General features: G+C 31.8%; 1 protein-coding gene and 1 long non-coding RNA gene across 2 annotated transcripts; both read left to right on the top strand.

The window, feature by feature from the left end:
• The first annotated feature begins 1,406 nt into the window (after positions 1 to 1,406).
• LOC139905851 (uncharacterized) lies at positions 1,407 to 3,711 on the top strand. Its single transcript, XR_011780937.1, has 4 exons — positions 1,407 to 2,939; positions 2,995 to 3,442; positions 3,500 to 3,604; positions 3,659 to 3,711. It is a non-coding gene; the product is annotated as an uncharacterized lncRNA (long non-coding RNA).
• A 6,205-nt stretch (positions 3,712 to 9,916) lies between these two features.
• On the top strand, positions 9,917 to 11,130 carry LOC121120680 (uncharacterized). Its single transcript, XM_040715546.2, has 2 exons — positions 9,917 to 10,213; positions 10,646 to 11,130. Exons 1-2 carry the CDS (start codon positions 10,050 to 10,052, stop codon positions 10,875 to 10,877), a joined length of 396 nt encoding a protein of 131 aa, XP_040571480.1. The 5' UTR covers positions 9,917 to 10,049; the 3' UTR covers positions 10,878 to 11,130.
• The last annotated feature ends 8,488 nt before the right edge of the window (positions 11,131 to 19,618 follow it).

The following is a 19,618-nucleotide window of genomic DNA, read 5'->3' as shown; positions in this document are numbered from 1 at the left end:
GGAAACACAGGAAGTCAATGTTTGGAAGCTCATAACCCTATTGTTTCATAATGTACTCGTAAAAATAGCCAAAAAGTATGTTTTTGGGCCAAAAACCTGCTGTGACTTTTCAATCCGGTCTCCCATAATCTAATTTCAAGTCATGCCTACAAGTGTTCAAAGGTTTTGTAAATCATACAGAAATTGCAAGCACCTTTTTTATAGTACCAGATTTTATTGGAGTAAAAAATTCGAAACATAATTTTTCAATTATCTCCTATTTTCTGATTGCATAATCTATATTAATAAAGCAAAGTTTACTTGTTTGTATGTTTGAAAAAAAGAAAATATCTAAAAAAATAACAATGTAGTCATATGAATGAAATCTTGCAGGGGATTTGCATGTAGAATAGAGCGTTTATACAGGTACACTATGTCTATTGCGCCCTGATGTATATCATATACATTTTTTGATATGAGAAATAACAATGAAGTAATATTAATAAAGTCCCAAATGAGCTTTTAATTTAATCACGGGCTTGAATTTACTGGTATATCATCATTTTCCTAAATTTGATGTTCATTGTTTCATTGTCAAACATAATCCTTGAAATGGATTACTCGAGAATCAAAGGATAATCTGTATTTTGAAAAAAAAAATATATATCTTTAAGATCGTCTATTCGAACTACAAATTAAATTGTGGTTACATAATTTATATTTAGACTATATTTAATGATTGACTCATTATTCAATATCCATTACAATTATAACCTCAATAGAGCATGAACAAGCTAAAAGAAATATATTATACCAAGGTGGTATTACAGTCTGTAGCTTGTTGTTTTAAAAAAAATGTGCATGCAGATAATTTGTTTACACCGTCCACTATGTGAGTAACAAACAATAAATATTTTTTTAAATAATATTATCATTCAGGGAGTTGGATTATTTTGCTCCAAGACAGTACCACTTTCTGTCGCTTTGTTCACAAACTAGAATAAGTAAACAATGATCATGCCTTATTGGATATAAATTTTTTATCCTTAGTGCTAGTTGTATTTCAATTACATATTCAGAACATAACGAAATGAGCAAAAAATGTTATTTCGCTCAAAAATATTGACGTTTGAAATGGTTTATAAACAGAAAATTTGGTAATAATAATTGGTTCTTATAGATAAATTTAGTAATTTTAGTCTGAGATATAAGCATCATGGCGTAGGATGGGTGTCTAACTAATTGTAAAATTTAAACAGATAACTCTAAACCTCTATTTAGTACTGTGTATGGTCCAAGACTAGCGAAATTACTACGTTTATTCTCAAATCTTACTTTATTGTAAATCTGGTACAAGAATAGTCTGCAAAATAGATTTCGCTAATCCAACCAAACTACGGCCCGCTGGCCAGATCTGGCTCTCAACGTCAGTTCATCTGGCCGCCGATGGTACTTGAATTTGCTTTATAAAACGTATGGAATACGAAACTTTGTAATAAAATTAAAAATTTTTATTGGGAAAACTAGAAAATATTGATGGCTATGAGCCTTACATTTACTATTGTTGTAGTAGTATATTTTAAGCGTATTATCTTTTAATTACCTATAAAGTATCTTTATCTAGTTCCATGCATTTTAAGAAATATATATTCAGTGCACATGTAGCACCAGCAGGACCAACATTCTTCGTTTGAGTATCCCACAATTACGCATCTTTATCAGTATTTCATTTTCAAATTCCTTCATTCTTCATTATGGATACTAAAAATGTGAAAAGTGACCTCCGAGTGTCGGGGTTTCAAGGAAGTATGAGGAGTAAAGTATTTCTTTAAGGAAACATCTAGTTTAGGGACTCAAAGAAACTTCTTCACGAAAAAGTTACAAACATAATGAGTATGCGGCCCGCGCTCGTCATTCTTTCATTTATCAGGCCTGCATTAAAAAAAAGGTTTGGTAACTCCTTTTCTAGGGTGTTTCATGTGGCGTCGGCATTGTTGATGTCGACCATTTTGGGGACTAAACAACCAAGTCATACAACAATAAAGCCCATTTTTTCATTAATATTGAGGAAAATTGTAAACAATTGTATATCAAAAATGGACCAACAAATAAAAAAAAACATAAACCTCACTGTCCATTTAAAAGGATCCCTCTATTGCGAAGTTTTATAATATATCTGATACTAAAAGGTATTACCAATATGTTATTACATCATTATACAATCTTTTTTTCATATTAAAGATAATAACTAATTATTACAATGCAGACAATAAGGTATTTTTCTCTGATTATCTTCTTTTCTCGTCCCTAATCGAATGTAAAAATTTAGACATTTGTAAATATTTTCAGAGCATATTGCTTTGATTTAATTCAAATATCACTGTTTATCATAGACATAAAGTAGTATTCAATGAAGTTGTTTGTCTTTTTTTTATTATTAAAGCCATTTAATGAAGTTTAATTAATATTTATTTCAAATTTGTACATTTTATGTAGTAAAAATGTCAACTTTGAGCCCCAAAATGGTGTCACCTTCAACTATTATGCAATTTATGACGTCAGTGAAAATGGTCTATAAAATATTGTCAGAAGTCGTATTTATAAAACCACAGAGATTAATTTAAATAATTGAAATCAATTGATTCATTAATTCTAGAGATATGGGCATCTAAAGTAAGTAATATGTAGAAATAAATACAAGATAAAAAATAGGACCAGAGGCCTTATTTTAATGATGAAATAACGATAAGATATTTATTCTGTTTTTATATCAATTATATTTACCAACATTTAAATACTATTTTTAAACATAGGTAGTATTAAATTATCTTTAATCCACGGATAATTTTGACACGTTGACTAAACAAAACCTCATCACTCTTATATGTCTATGTGAATGCATACTTAAGGTTGATAATTATAAAGGATAAAATAAGGATACAAAAGCGTGCGAAGAGAAGGTAATAAATATTTATGGCATCATTGATTAAATAATAAACCTCTTCCTCTATCAAGAACGTTATCAATTCCTGCCTTATTATTCAATATTTATATAATATTAGATACTGATAGTCGATAGAGAGCTGAATAAAATGCCTAAAATAACGTCTCTTTCTGTCTGGATTTCTGGAAATGGAGGCCCAGGAATTTGAAAATACTTACCGGACGAGAAACAGATGGCTTGTAGGATTTGTCGATATAAATGTGTCTTTAGTCAACTGTCTAGAATTAAACGCCACTCATTATCCCCATCTCATATCAAGAGCATGGATATTCATCTATAAAATCAAGTTAATGATGAATACATCAAGTCAGACTTTAACTCTCATCTCACAAAGATACTTATTGCTTGTAATATACCCTTATCCATTGCTAATAATCCTACATTCAAAAATTTATGGAGAAATACACGGGTAAACCAATCCCTTCCCGAGGAACCAACATTAATTAATGGAGGATGTTGGTAATGATGTCATTTATAGAAATAAATTGTAAATTGTGAAGTTGATATAATTTTCAGCATGCTTAGAGTCATCCACACCAAATTACGATCAAAGTTATCAGTAAAAAGTATAAAATATTTACTAATTTCGAAATGGAACTCTGAATTTTGTACCATCTAACAGTAAGTATTCATTTTTTTTTTTAAATCTAACCATAAAATATTATTCTATTTTAGCTAAAAATATCAAGAACTATGATACACAACCAATTAAATGGCAAAAAAAAAAAACCATCCACACCAAATTACGAAATGAAAATCTGAATTTTGTACCATCTAAAAGTAAGTATTCATTTAAAAAAAAAATCTAATCATAAAATATGATTCTATTTTAGACAAAATTATCAAGAATTATGATTCACACGACTCATTAAATGGCAAAAAAAGTGCTTAAATGGTCACAACAACGGGGGTAGTAGCTTTGGATGGTTCGCAACTAGTTTGTCTGACACTAATTTCATCACTTAAAGACTTGGGTATGATCATTAGGTTTTCCGATATTACATAGTCAATAAATATTACTTTTTTATCACTTAAAGATTAGCTATGGTTGATAAGCTCCAAGAAAGTGTTCAGAAAACTCATAAAAGGCAAAAACAACGGCTTAAATGGTCACAATAACGGGGGTAGCTGCATTGGGTGTAGCATTATAATTAGCAATTGGGTGTATCCTTCATGATAATAGTATGCTATTATATAAGCATAAATAACTGGGGGAAAATATTTTTTGATGCTCTTAATAAGGAGTAATATCGCTGGACATTACTACATAATTAGCTTTTGCTCTAAATCTTTACCATGGATTTAATTCTAACATTTTTTTTACTAGTATATTTTTGTCTAATTTTATGATTTTGACATTACCTTTATTATTAATAATTATTTACATCTCATCGGTAGAGATATATCTATCCTGTGCAAAATTGTATATAGCAACTTCCACATGAAGAAAAGGGGGTGATTATCTTTTTGATTAAACTCCACGTCGGGCTTGTGTTTTGCAACCTAAAGTTATGACATATTTAACTGAATTTCGATGTAAGACCATGAAAATATTATTTAGCTGAATCGATTATTTCAATATTCTGTATTTATAATTTATTGTTATTATTAGTTATATGATTACAATTGTTTAATTTTGTATATTTAACATAAATGTATGATGGTTTATTTTTTAGTATGTAGATTATTTTTAATTTAAGCCTTCTTTTTTAAACTTGGAACTTCAAATATATTTTGAAATACTCTTACTTTGTCGTTTTATTAGTTATTATTCTGAGAATATGGTTCATAATGAATAACAATTTCATGGAGTGTGACATTTTCAAATCTACTGTAACGGATAAAAACTGTCTAAGTCAATTATACGAAATAAGATATTAAACATTTTGCTAATAAATACTTTCGTTATATCCTCAAAAATCATAATAAAGCAGGTAGCTCTGAATGTTGATTGGTTGAGTTTGATTAACTCTTGTTAAAATTAGGAACAATGATTTAACAATAATTATATACATGGGATGAATAGGCTAACTACCAGAGGTGAGCACTCGCTAATTTTTCGTTAGTCCGCTAAAAACAAATCCACTAGTTTTCTTATTCATTCTTCAATCACTAGTGTTGTGTCAGTCCATATTTATTCGCTCCAGTCCAGCCTTAGGACTGGACCAATCAGTCTTTGAAACCGATCCTAAAGACTGTCGGTCCTTTGACTGTGAGTACAATAACTTATTAAAAAAAGAAGTAATAAAGTTGAGTGACGTCATCAACGATCAAACTTTATAAGTTTTTAGGACTGATTTGTAGGACTGAACTTGATGGAACTGCAGTCTTCAGTCCCAAGTAAGGACCTTTCGCTAATTCCGCTTATTGTCTAGTTTCACGGGTCCGCTAAGGTTAATCAATCTGAAAGAGATACAGGAAGGTTGGCAAGATGCTGTTTGGGGTTGGGGTGGGGGGATATATTTCTTTTTAAAAATTACAGAAATTTATATTTGAAATGTTTTTTCTAAAAACTTATATATTTGAATTTTCCGTAAATAGCTATGTGTTTTTGAAATTTTTCTCTGAAAAATTTAATATTTGAATTTTTTTTTCAAAAAATGTTATATTTCAAATATAATGTTTGATTTTTTTTTCCAAAAAGGATATATTTTAATTCTTTTCGAATTTTTTTTATTTTTTGTGAATGGATGTTGATTTGTAAATTTTTTTTCCAAAAAAATAGAAAAAAATATCAAAAACCTAGCCCCTCACAAAAAATAATCCTGCAGGCACCCTTGAGCACTACAGAAAACAGAAACATCGACACCTGAGAACAAAATACAATCTACATTTTTGTGATATTGATGTAACGCCGTAATTGTCGATATAATAAGTAATAAGTACATATCATAATTATTATGAAATTTCCTATTAGAAATACCATAAATTTATTAAACCATGTATTTGCTCACCAAATATGTTCTTTGTCATGGATATTTATAGTGTTTGCTGGTACATTTGTTAAAAAATGCATTTAAGTCGAATTTATTACTAGAGGTAATTGTGTAATCATTTCAATAGCAAAATTTAATGACTTCCCATTTAATCAAATAATTGGAAAATTCCTGAATGAAGCAGTGCACAGTAATACCTCGAAATAGGGAAACAGGGAGGGGAACTTGTAGTTCAGGCTTGCAACTCTACTTGAACTGAACTCTATGTTTTGAAGTCTTATGACTCAAGTTGAGTTCACAATCTAAGACTTGACTTGAACTCGATTACAATGACTCTCGACTCGAAATGGACCCGTAAGATATGTCATACAGGAATCGGTCAATCCTTGACAATATGTACTTTATATTATAATTAGGGACTCTGAATACTTGTATAGACCCAATAGGCATCTGATAGTTAATATTTTTTTCGGTACAATTTTATCTTGAAAATTTCTGAAACATTGATTCCATCCAGGTTTTTTAAATATCATCTACAAGGAGATCCATCAGTCATTGGGACTGTAACATATCCAGAAAGACATGTTGATGGACCTTCCTACCCTTGGGAATGAAGGAAGTGATGCCCGGCCTGACCATCACTTACAGCGGGTTTTGTCCGCTAAAATGCTGTACTTCTTCAGGGAAATGTCTTGGATGCTCTGACCCAACACCCAGTCGTTATGGCTCTTGTAACCCACCTCCATCGGGAAGATTTTCTCGTCATTACAAATGATTGAAACGTGCTTACAACAATTAAGTAATTTGAGAAGCAACTTTAGTCGTGTCATCCTCTTGACTATTTTCGGCTCACTGAAAAGATGCCGCTTTTGTATACCGTATATGTTTTTATTCTCTGATCCTCTAAGACTACCTTACGCATAGTTTCTTGAGACAAACTAACCTCATGAGCCACCATCTTTCTAAAAGAGCGCTTCTTTTTACTGTTGATCTTCGAACACGTTGCCTTGATCAACATGGGTGTCCTCATGGACCTCACGCAACCACCCTTGGGGCCTGTCATCGACACTTCCAGTATCCTTTTACCACTTGATTGTGTAGTGGATTGATGACTCGAACACATTAGTATCTTTCGAGGCATTGGTAATGGAGCCCTTCCCTTCCAAATGAAGCGAAATGACGGCGCACTTCGGGCTCATGATGTCGTTGTTAGAGGCTCAAAAACACGTTTTAGAAAAATGTTCTTTTTACAACTAACAAAGATGTGAATCATATATAACAAACAAAATTAAAAGATATACACCCTTCTGAGAGAAATATTTAATTGAAGTTGCTGTCCTAAGATTTTAATGTCCACCCAGTATACTAATAAAGTAAATTTCATCTGTATGTATGGAAGTATAAATTAAGACTGGTACGGTACGGGTTCGTACCGGAGTTCGGTTCGGTACGTGTTTACCTTTGGTACGGTACAACGGTACGTCTATATATAATCGCATATTAAATATTTTAATATTATAAAATTTTGGTTATTTTTTTATTTATTAATAGATTGATATAGTGGGGTAAGATTTTAATCCATAAGCAATAAGCATAATTTTATATAAGAAATAAGTTATATATTTGTTTATAAAAAAAGAGATAATGACTTAATATCTGATAAAATACATCCCAGTAGACGAAAACCAAGTGGTATGGTGTAGGGATAATTTAAAAAAATACCTTGCAGCTACAGGTACAAAGATATAATGCGAAATAATTTTTTCCATAGTTGGTAACATTGTTACTGCAAATCGGTCTTATTTATTACCAGAAAATGTAGACAAGCTCATCTTTTTTCAAAAATTTATAAATTCATGAATAATAGTATATCTACCTTTGTTTTTTAAGAGAAGTTAAGTTTAGTTGTTTGAAAATAAATTATTAAAGAATAAAATATGGAAAAAAACTTGAAAACCTTCATTAATTCTATTAAAAAAAAACATTTTCACAAAATACCGTACTGAACAACGTACCTTGAAGAGTAAACCGCAGTTCGTACCGAACCGTGTGTTTAGCGTACTATCCCAATCCGAGTATTTATGTAAGAATTTCTCTCTACTTTTGAATGATTTTGGAAGCATCGAGTGTCCCGTCATATTAAAAAGGAGTATAATATGTAGTATAAAATATGAGTTGACCTACACGCCGCCTCTGCGAGATCTCATTCATTTTTACAGTGCCAAGAAAAATATGGGAAGGAAAAGTGACAAAGTAGAAAAAGTTGCACAATTATTTCAAGGTAATATACTACTCACCAATATAATCTTCTTTATTAATAAAGTAAAGTTTGTCTTTCTATCTGAATATATGACAACAAGTCACTGGGTACACTGTACATAGTGTAGTCATATTACTGAAATATTGCAGGAGTGTCCTTATAGGATTGGACGTGCATACGCGGTGCACTGTATATAGTGCTCCCTGATGTATATCATAAATATATTTCGATACTAGCGCCCTTAAGAAATCCATACTTATATTAGCCCAAGCGACAGTGAGTCACACCCCTGGCGTAAAAAAATATATTTTTAGTTTGCTCGTACTCTATTACTTTAGTCTAGAGACTAAAGTACTCCCTTTAGTACTCGTTGCTAAACTTTATCTAAAAACACATTACATATTTATTATTTCATATTATGTTCTTAGATTTTCTTAATTATTTTCTCAAATGTGACACTTGGTAATAAAAGCAAGTACACAAAAAATCAACGAAATTCGAAGTTCTGGGTGGCCACTGAGAGCTTATATATATATATACTTAGAGTCATTACATAAAGTCCTTAACTTTCTTATTTTTTCCTAGAACATATTCATGATTGCTATCAAATTAAAGCGCTTGATATGAATTACACAAATATAAACATATTAAGATTTTTTTATTAGCTAGAGTTTACATAATTGTATGGAAAAAAAGAGAGAAAGGAGAAGGCTAGAGCGAACATATGGTAGTATCGCAATGAAGATCTTAGTTAATATTAACTGCCTGTTATATGATTTTTGGGGAGAAAATTAATTAGTGCTATAAAGAGGAGAACCTTCTGCAATTAATGCAGACAAGTAGTGCTGTGTCGGTCCTTATACAGGACTACAGTGCAGTCTAGTCCTGTCCATTCCAGTCTAGTCCCACTTTTTGGTTCTTAAAGAAGGTAAAATAAATTTTGACGTCATTGTGTTTTCCCCCTTTTTTAGTTATTCCGACAGTTAAGGATCGATCCCAAGGACTGACACTCTTAATGACTGGCCCCAAGAACTGACAATCCTAAGGAACGACGTTATTAAGGTCTGGTATCAAGAACTGACGGTTCTAATGACAGACTGAATAAATAAGGACCGATACAACACGAGTACATATATGGGTAATTCCATAATAAGTTTACTATGTGGTATTGTTGACCGCAGATCAGCTTAGAAATGAACTTTTGGATCTGTAGCTCAACCCAACTTTTATGTTCTAAGACATTATAGATGAATAAATCAACATTTTGATGAATATTTGATAAACGATGTATCGTAAAACAAAGCAATAATATAATACATCATTAAAAAGCTATTAGTTAGCTGAAAAAAAAACGTATGTGATAAATTTTTATAAGGTAAACCATGACATTAGTCTTTGAACTTTAAATTTACCTCGTTCAATTGATTACCTTGATTTTTTTATAATTTTAACCATATAAATGTTGAATTTTATAGTTTTTTTTAATACTTTAGAGTGGAAGACAGTCATGGATTTAACTATATTTATCTAATAAAAAAAATAAAAAAGGTTTTATACTATTCCGTTGATTCTTTGGATACTTGTTTTTTATTCACCAAGTGTCACCTTAGAGAGAATTGATAAGAACATCCATCAAAAGTGTATTATCGTCTAGCTGCTTCTTATAAAACTCAGCAATAGGTGTTGAAAAAATAAATAATTATCTAGGGTATGCCTTATCCTGACAATACCTAAATGAGGCCTGATATTACCTGCATCTTACCTCCTTAATTCAATTGTTTTGCAATATAAAACAAAGTCATTTGATTCTTCAGGATTATTATTCAATTTACAGTCGAGAGGCATTCAAACATTGTCAGAAATTGTTAGAATGAGAGGAATATACATTGGAATCGTTTTAGCTACTTGTGTATATTGGTCTAATGCACAACAATTTGCCCCAGCTCCAATTAATAGCCAAGCAGACTGTCAATGCCAATGCATCGCACTCAGCTTCTACGACGAATACGGCCAGCAGCAAGGAAATTGCAGGAGGTACAATCCTATTTTATAATTACCCATGCGTGATATTTAAGTTCACACGTAAGATTGTTTGTCAAACTTTACACACAACTAATTCCTGGAAACAGAGAGTGAGAACAAAATTAAGTTTATGTCCAGAGAATAATAACTGAAATCAACATTTTTCATTCAAGATGGCTGGAGGGATTGGACCCCGCTCCGAATCGAAACATTTTTTTAGGGGAATATTGTATTATTTAATAAGCGAAATGTGAGCTCTTCCTTCCACTTGGTCCCTATGTGATTTATTTTAGCACTTCATGTGTTTTAATATTATTTTCCTAATATAGCACCCTCTACCTTTTTGCACCCTATTCATTACAGGGGGGACCTATGCTCCCCCCTGTGACTCCACTTCTAAATGTTCCATGGAATAATAATTATTGTTATATTTTTTATATATAGCACGTTCAACGGAGCTCAATGGTGTTATGTTGAGAATGATGGCTACAGTTCGTGCCCCGATCTTAAACGTTCTACACGGTATCGAGGAAAATACTACTCTAATCATGCTTGTATTACCCTTCCTGCATACTCGCCGGAATGTCTTGGTTTTGTTATATACAATGAAGGTAATTCTGGAATACAAAATAGTGCTCCACCAATAGCTGTGGCAGGATCAAGGGGTACCATATAATAAATGAATTCTTTTGGCCTCTAAATTAAAATTCATAAAAATATTCACGATTGGAACTTGATATTAAGTAACTAGACATTTATTATGTATCAATAATCTTTGTAGTTCATTGTTAATTCTGATGTGTGTTTTTCTTTATGAATAAACAAATTAATATTGAACTAAAAGTTCAATAATATTCAGAATTATATTTTTTATGATTTATATATGTATGTTCATAATTCATGTAATTAAATCAACTTCATATTGCAAATATTGTGCTCATTTCTTATTTTGCTGAGGTCAAGTTCGGAATGGATAATATCCATTCGTATATTCATATATAGTGATAAAAATTAAACTTATTTTGGTCAAGTTACAAAAAAAAATACCGAAGATGAACATTGTAACACTGACAATATGAAAAATGTTTCGGAGGAAAGCAAATTTAGCTATAATTACGTTTCATTATATCAGCTACAATCAGTTGTGACAAGGGAGGAGGGGAAAAGGAAATAAACAAAGTCATAAGCAGATAATTACTCCTATGTCGACCTTTAATTCTACTCTGAGTCCAACATTGTTCTAGAATTATAACTCTGCAACCAATTCTCAAGGTTATTCTCCGTCTTTTATGAGTAGATGGTGGATTTCTGTGATAGTCCGAGGAGAAAGCAGGAGGTAGACAAATGGTACACCTTGATTAAAACCATTATTAATATCAGCTGCCTGTTCTATGATATTGGAGCTAGAAACCTTCTACATTTAAAATAGCAATAGAGCAGGTAAAATATTGCAACTATATTTAAATTCATATATTCATTTTATTATGTATTTTTAAATAAATTTACACCAAAGATGGGTGAGAATTCTTCTTTTAGAGGGAGGTGTTAACACCACTGACAACTAATTAAATAATGAACCAAAAGAAGAAAAAGTAGGGATTTGACTGATAATAATATTTTTTTTTAAAAATGAATAAAATCGCATACACATCAACCGATTTTCCTTTTCTAATTGCAATACTTAGACTTTTCCATACATACATCCCTTCTTTATTTATGAGCACACGCGAATGTTCAATCAGGTTTTGAATACAATTGAATCTAGTAGGAAAGGAAGCCCACTACTCAGGATTTAAATAATAATGACAACAGCCAAGGAAAAGAGAATTCATTCTTCAGATTACCAATTCCAAAAAACAGACCAAGTTGCAAGTCTTCTAAATATGGACTGGAGTCTAAGTCGAGTCAGAAGTTTAGAGTCCAAGTTCCTACCTTTGTGCAAATCAGAGTCAACATAAGTTCCTCAACATTTCTTTCTTTTTGAAGTAAAAAAACAACAAAATAGATCGCTGCGTATTAAATGCCCGTTTTGGGTGTATATTTTGTAGCAAAAAAATGGAAATACCGCTCTGTCAAAAAGCCTTATGAAGTCCCTAACAAAATATTACAAGTAAGCTGTAAAATGACGTTCTGTTGATCTTTTTTTCTTGGTCTTTAATGTTCCATTCATTTAATTTAAAAATGCATCTTAACACGATTATATAAAAAATGACATCGGTAGACAGGCAAATATATAAGAATACCAAACTTCAAAATTACTGCATTATAAAATTCTTTGCATGAATAGTTAATAAGATACAGCTAAATACACAATAAAATACGAATATAATGTTTTGCAATGTTTACTAATTAATTAGTGTCAATTTTTCCATGTGTTCTAATCCTATATAAACCATACTGGGTTTTAGCTAAAACAAAATTGATTTCCCTGTTGCTCGCGCCATGAAAAACCTTAAAAATCATCGTTATTGAGTTTACATCCGAATGTATAATCCAGTAAAATTTAAACTTTAATATTTAAATCAATTTAATACTAAAAAATCCCAGAAAAATGATCTTTGGTTTCTAATAGTCCACATTAAAGGCATTTCCCTCCCTTGTTTCTATACGGTTGGGCTCCCACTTCAAGAGATTCACAATCCGGCGGGGAGCTAATCTTATTATATTATTATTATATGAAATTTCAAATATGAAATTTTCTTTTATTGAAAAAGGAAAAATTCTATTTTTTTCGGGGCGGGGGTCTACGCCCCTCCAGCCTACCCTAAGCGGACATCCTGTCCACTAAATTTTTGATATATGAACCATTTATCTGTTGACGTTTTATTTATGGACAAATCTCCTTTGATATTCATAGGAAATTTCCTGCAGAAGGACATTTAAACCCCAAGTTTTCTTTTCGCTTCCATTTCCGCCATGTTGTCCATAGAAATTAAACAAACATACACAAAAAAGAACGTTATTATCATGCAGCCCGTCAATAACCAAATCTACTTCCAATTATTAAACTAATTTACTTTAAATATCTGTTACTTTAAATATGGAATCTGTTGTATAATGATGTAATTACATATTATTTTTTTTAATAGTATTATTAGGGTCTGCTAGAGGTTGAACAGATTTTGATTGATAGACAGTATTGATTTACATAAGTCATTTTATTTATTCCTCATTTTGGTTTCCAAATACATCTACAGTAATTATGATATTTTTTTCCATTAATCTGAATGAAAAATGTTTTTTTTTCTTCATCAATATACTATTAAGTTGTTTTGGTTTACCTCAACAATGCCTTATACAAGATTAAAGTGTGATGCAATGGATTACATTATAACTTCTTATGATTAACATCTAACAAATATGTTACAGATGTGACTTGTTTCATAGGCGTTGGTATCCACATTCCAATACTAAAAAAAATAATAAAGTTGTTTTGTTAAAATATAACTTGAAATGAAATAATGCTATAATTTCAACAAATCTCTAAATGGAAAAATGAGTAATCATCACAGCCCACAAAGATTAGCGAATGTTAGTGTTGCGCAGGCTTGGACCGTTCATACTTTTTTTGTTCGGGGGTTTTTCCGTTTATTTGTTGATTTCAGTTCATTTTCCTAATTAATTAATTTTTTGTCGAGGAAAAACTTGCGATATCATTCGTAAAATTGACTTTGTGAATCATAGAGGCTGCGTGGTTAGTTTTAGAGGAATCCATGATACCCTAAGCCGCCTCCCCCTCCTAACAGATAAAAATGTATTATTTTAGTTAATCACGTTGACATCGTTTCACCCCTTACTTTTACCTTTGATCCTGGGTTAAAAGTAATAAAATTCCCTGAATAATAATAAAAATGAAAGCTTTTTAAAAAAAATTCTCTCTTTTTTCTATTCAAGGGTTCAAAAATTAATGGAAAACATAACAGCTGTCATTTTCTACTTCGTATCCAAACCTGGTGTTAGGCTTGAGTCTGGAAATTGCAGACGTCTGGGCGATAAAAACATTGGATGATCGAGCTAATTCGAAAGTTTTTATGGCCCTGAGGTCTGGAATTTCCAGATTTAAGCCTAACACTAGGTTTGGGTACGAGGTAGAAAATGACCGCTGTTATACTTTTCATTCTGAAAGAAAAGTTTGGTCTTTGACCGTCTTTATTGATGAATGGAGTATGTTTGTAAATGTTTAAAACCGGTATAATGACGTCATCTGAAATTTAATAGTACTTTGTCTCAATAGTCAAGAAATATAGTGTCAACTATTGTTAAGAGATTGAAACAAAATACATACCACTTACAAATTGTCAGCTGTCTATCTGTTTTCCTAATCCGTGTTCTGATCCTTGATTAGTTGAGTTAGAGTAAGTTCTTGTAATAGCGTTGTGAATTAAAATTTTCTAAACGTTTTAATAGGATTAAATTTAGTTCTAAGGTATAAGATCGTGGTCTGGACCAAAATATTAGGTTGTTGAAAAAGTCATTTCCTATTTACCCTCTTTTTTAATTAAGCATATCTTGTTAATTATTGGTCACATGGGATCATACGATAAGATGTTGTACCGGTGTGAGTGTATACTACAAACGCTTTTTGACACTATTGCGATTGGCAGGCTCAGTCGTGAATTATCGTGCTTCAATTATGGAGGGCTCAAACAAAGAAATCCACCATATTTACATTTTTACTACCTGAAGGGCTAAATTTTGTCGAAACCGACCAAGAAAATTTGCGATTTATACGGGGCAATACTCTCTCGGTTCCTGTTGCACAACAGTGTTTCGAGTGATTTCGTTCTGGTTTGGTAGAGGTAAATGGATGGGAAGGTCTAATGGATCTACCTTACAGTCCGTACCTAGCACCAATTGACTATCACATGTTATTGTCTATGGCCAACGTACGGATGTGTACAAATTTGTCCTCAATAGAGGCCTGTAAAAATTTGGTTGTGCGAGTGTTTAGCCACTTGGAACAAAGGCTTCTACGATAAGAATATTATGAAGTTGGATTTTTATTGGCAACATGTTATCGAACAGAACGGGGCATACTTGCCTTAAATCTGATTATTGTAACACTTCTTATAAAGCATTATATTTATCTGAAAATACGAAATTACTTTTTCTCCAACCTAATATATGTCCAAATCTCTCTAGAAATATGCTTTAAGACCGAACCAGTGGAAAACTGGTCTTGGACAGAGTCTCAACACTAATAAATATATTATATACTAATGTATACTGGTTTACATTTACATACCTATAATTATTAGGTAATTTTGTAAAACCCATTGATCATATCTTTCATTCTCGGAAAATTTATTTCCCAATACATAATTCTTCTATATAATTCTATTTCAACTTGTTTTGATAAGTTTGGTGTTATGTAAAGTAATATCTAATATAATTTTGTATATTTATCGGAGGGTTATAAACAAACTATAAAAAAGTAATATTCTCAAGGTGTCGCCACTGTAAATGACTATGCTAGTGCACCACTAATATTTAAAAAAGATATTAATAGGCAAAACAACTGTACGCCGTTACCTTTATTGGATCTCACAACCTCTCCTCCGAAACGAAACAGAAAAAAGGGACCAAAATCAGTTAGCCGATTCTTAATCATTATGAAATTAGTTAATTTACTGCGCAGTTTCAAATCTCGTATATACACGCTATCGAAGATTGTACTAGTGTTCGAATTCTAAAATAATATATTGCCTTACACGTAAAGGAACTGGATGTTCCAGAATCAAAATTCACAAAAGTATCGGTTTTGTTTGGACTTTCAAAACGAAAGGGATCCAGGCTAGGAAGACAAAGGCGTTGGAATTAGCGTTCTTGAATTCTAAAGCTCATATTGCTAGCAAAATCACAAATTATGAAACCTTAGCTGCTGAAGAGATAAGAGTTGTTATCATCTCAGCTATTACAAGACACCCGGAGTTCCGGGCACCTTTAGATTTGGATGAAAATATAGTGCTGATGTTATTGGGAATTACCCCTCGATGTCAGCAAAATATTTGGACTCTTTAAAGTGGATTATAAGGGTCCTACAAAGCATTTAAAAAAAAAAAGTCTTACTATGGAGACTGTTGGTACTTTTAATGGTAAATTGCTTCTTATATGCTCTTGTTTCGGTTCTTGCTATATGTTTGTATGTATCTTCCGTATTCTGTATGTTGACAGATTTTATTTGTGTATATGATTAAATAGGTTTTTTTGGGAGATGGATAAACTTTTTGTTGTATCAGTCCTTTTATATTAGGTGTAGTCCAGTCTTAAGACCACCTCTATCAATCCTTAAGACGGTCCATCCTTTGGACTATCAATAATAGAACTGATTAAAACAAGAAGAAATAAAGTTGAGTCATCAAGGACAATTTTTGTTTTGTTTTAGGACTGATATGCAGGGCTGAACAAGACCAAACATAGACTTAACTGGACAGGACTGTAGATTCAGCCCTAAATATGGAGTAAGACAACACTAGGAAAGCCGTTGCTTGTGTCATTTATTTTGTTTGGTGCCTTGTGGCTTCACCTTAAACTATTTTGCCTCAGGACAATTTGCTTAAACCACTTTCCCATAGGACATTTCGCATTTAAGTCATTTTGCCTGAAGGACAATATATGAACAAATGAGGTTTATACGTAGTTGTTTATTTTTGATTGAAATTGATATTTTCCTTTGAGTTTTTGAATCAAATTTTTTAATTTTTGGATACTATAAAATTAATTAAATGTTTGTTTTCTGTTGGAATAATAATGAAATTATGTTCTTACTTCATATTATGCTTGTTTGTCAATCCACGAGTATTTTCCAATATAAATAATCCATCATGTCTAATTAGGATTGATAATAGAGAAGTAATTATCACTACTTTTTTTTCGTATCGTTGTCGTGTTTGTTTATTATACTCATTTTGTCTCTGGTTCGAATTCATTACATAGTGAGATCTCGAAATTTTGTGGTATGATTCTATCATTTTTACAACAGAACAAAACCATTTAATGCATTTCATAGTAATAAACATCATATATTTTGATTAAAAAATTCCTCGAAAACATCAATACTAGCACCATTATGTTTTAATCTCTCATACACAAGGTGACCCCATTATTCTTGGTAATGTTAACTAACTACAATTAAGTAAAAAACACTTATGTCGCATTATTGTGAATACTCAAATTTCAAACACATCACTTCGAAGTCGATTATTTATAATATGACCACCTCAACACAAAAACAATCGTATTAGGTTGTTCCAAAATGATTGCAACTGCCCCAGTAAGGTAAAAAATTACATTCAAACGTTAAAAAAAGTACTCAATCATGTCACATAGTCTCCTCCTGCTCGGATAACGTCGTGGCAATGTTTTCCATCTCCCACGACTGCCTGGAGAGCTCCTCTTCATTCACTAAGTTCATCACTAGCTGAACGCTGCATCAAAAGAACTCAAAAGAGTCCTGCAACGGAGCTGGAGTTGGGCTTCTTTCATTGATGGTGTCAAGGCTCTTTCCACCCACTTTTTCTATAGCTCTCTGGACAATCTTGTGTGAAACCCCTTGATCTTGTACATCCAGTTTGGCCTTTTTGATAAAGAGGATTAACGTTACGGACTTGCTGACGGCGTAGACGGGGGTCCTGGAGTCGCCCAACGGCTGGGAGTCCACGAATGGAAATTCGTCGATCACGTTCAAGTGTCATTTTCTCAAATTGTACCTAAGTTTGAAAGCTCAAGTTTGTTTCGTCTTGAAACTAATTTTTTATGGTTTAATATATCGAATTATGAATTAATTTCAATCACTTAAACTTCATAGTTACTCTATTAGTAAGTGTTCAGATTTCAATAGTAGTTTAAAAATATCAATTTGACACATTTACAGGGTGCATCAGCATAACTTCCTTTTTCCAAAAGGCAATAAAAAAAGTTTTAAAAATAAAAAAAAGTGTCATATTTGTTTCATAGTGATAGTTACACATTTGAAGTTTGATTTTACAGAGTTAAGAAAATCATATCAGATAGGTAACGTCCCCTATTGTCCATACTTAGAACTTCTGCATTTTAATATTAAGTGATTCTTTCAATTTTTTTTCTATTTAAATAATTTTTCCTGGAAATATTTTGAAGTAATAATTCTTTTGTGCACAGAAGATTCAAAATTTAATTGACAACATATCTTATTTCTTAGTTGTTGATATTTAATGGATTAAGTAATAAGTTATTGGCGATTCCACAAATATCTTCTAAAGGTTTTTTTTTCCCAGAATAAATCCAATTCTAATTACCCAATTCAAAAAAATATAACTAATTTATCTTTCTTGTATGATAAGAAGTTATGACAGCATCAATTTCATCGCTTTATCATGATTATCCATCTAGTTATTTGCATTCAAAGACGTTTGCAAATGTCAAATTCTGAAAATGGATTGAAATAATATTTTTTTGTATGTTATAATGTGAAGGAATGAACAGATTTTCATAAAATGCACCAATAAAAATTCAACATCTTAATTAGAATTTGTTAAATTTTATTTTTAGGTAATATTTATTCTTGACAAGAGCGTGCATTCCTCACTACTCTAACCCATGATAGCGACTGACTATATTTCTAAAAAAAAAAAAAAACCCTTAGAGCCTCACATCTATAATGAACCACGCCCCCTACAGCCTGGTTGTCACGCATTAAAATGAATGAGGTGTGCTACTGCATCCTGTATATTATTACTTTTTTACAGATTTAAGATTGTCCTAAAGTTGACCAATATCTCATTCAGTGTGGGAACTGCATTTGTCTCAACCTGGACAATACATACACTACATTACAAAGTCAAGTGGGTTAAGATCAGGGGAAGAAAAGTGTTCTTTCAAAAGGGCTTCTAATGGTTTTTGTACCATTCTTGCATTTCATTTGCAATTATACAAGAGTTAGAGATAGGGCGGGTCTTGGAGCCGGATCGAAAATATCAAGTAGCAAACAAGCTTCAGGTACTCGAACTATGACCGATCATAAATAATATCCCATTTATTTTCCGGATCTTAAAAAGCTTATTGCTTAGTACTTAAAAACAAGATATCATCTATTTCGAACGTAGCATCACTAATTATCTTGATTAGTGCTTGGAGCCACATCTACATACCGGATGTAGAAAAAGTACTGAGACCTGGCTCTAAGTAGTCAATAAAATACTCATAATTGATCAGGATGGTACAACACGTATATAAAATTTTATTTCAAATAATTTTTTCTATAACATTGCATATGAATTATGTATCTGGTCAGCATCAGTCTCAATGACAGACTCCAATCCCCCTCCGGAACCCTTTGCACACATTAGCAACGTAGTCCTTTTTCATATATTAATACACTACTGTTTAACAACAGAGGTATTCAGGGTATCAATATTCTGGTGGCCGGTATTGGAGGCC

This window comes from Lepeophtheirus salmonis, chromosome 6 (assembly GCF_016086655.4).
Source record: "Lepeophtheirus salmonis chromosome 6, UVic_Lsal_1.4, whole genome shotgun sequence".
In the NCBI taxonomy this organism is placed as follows: Eukaryota; Metazoa; Arthropoda; class Copepoda; order Siphonostomatoida; family Caligidae; genus Lepeophtheirus; species Lepeophtheirus salmonis.
This window is presented reverse-complemented; position numbering and strand designations above follow the sequence as displayed.

Excerpts from the sequence above, each read along its gene's own strand:
- LOC121120680 (XM_040715546.2), top strand. The coding sequence starts at position 10,050 with ATGAGAGGAATATACATTGGAATCGTTTTAGCTACTTGTGTATATTGG. Across the intron at positions 10,214-10,645 it reads CAGCAAGGAAATTGCAGGAG|CACGTTCAACGGAGCTCAAT; the intron begins GTACAATCCTAT and ends TTTTATATATAG.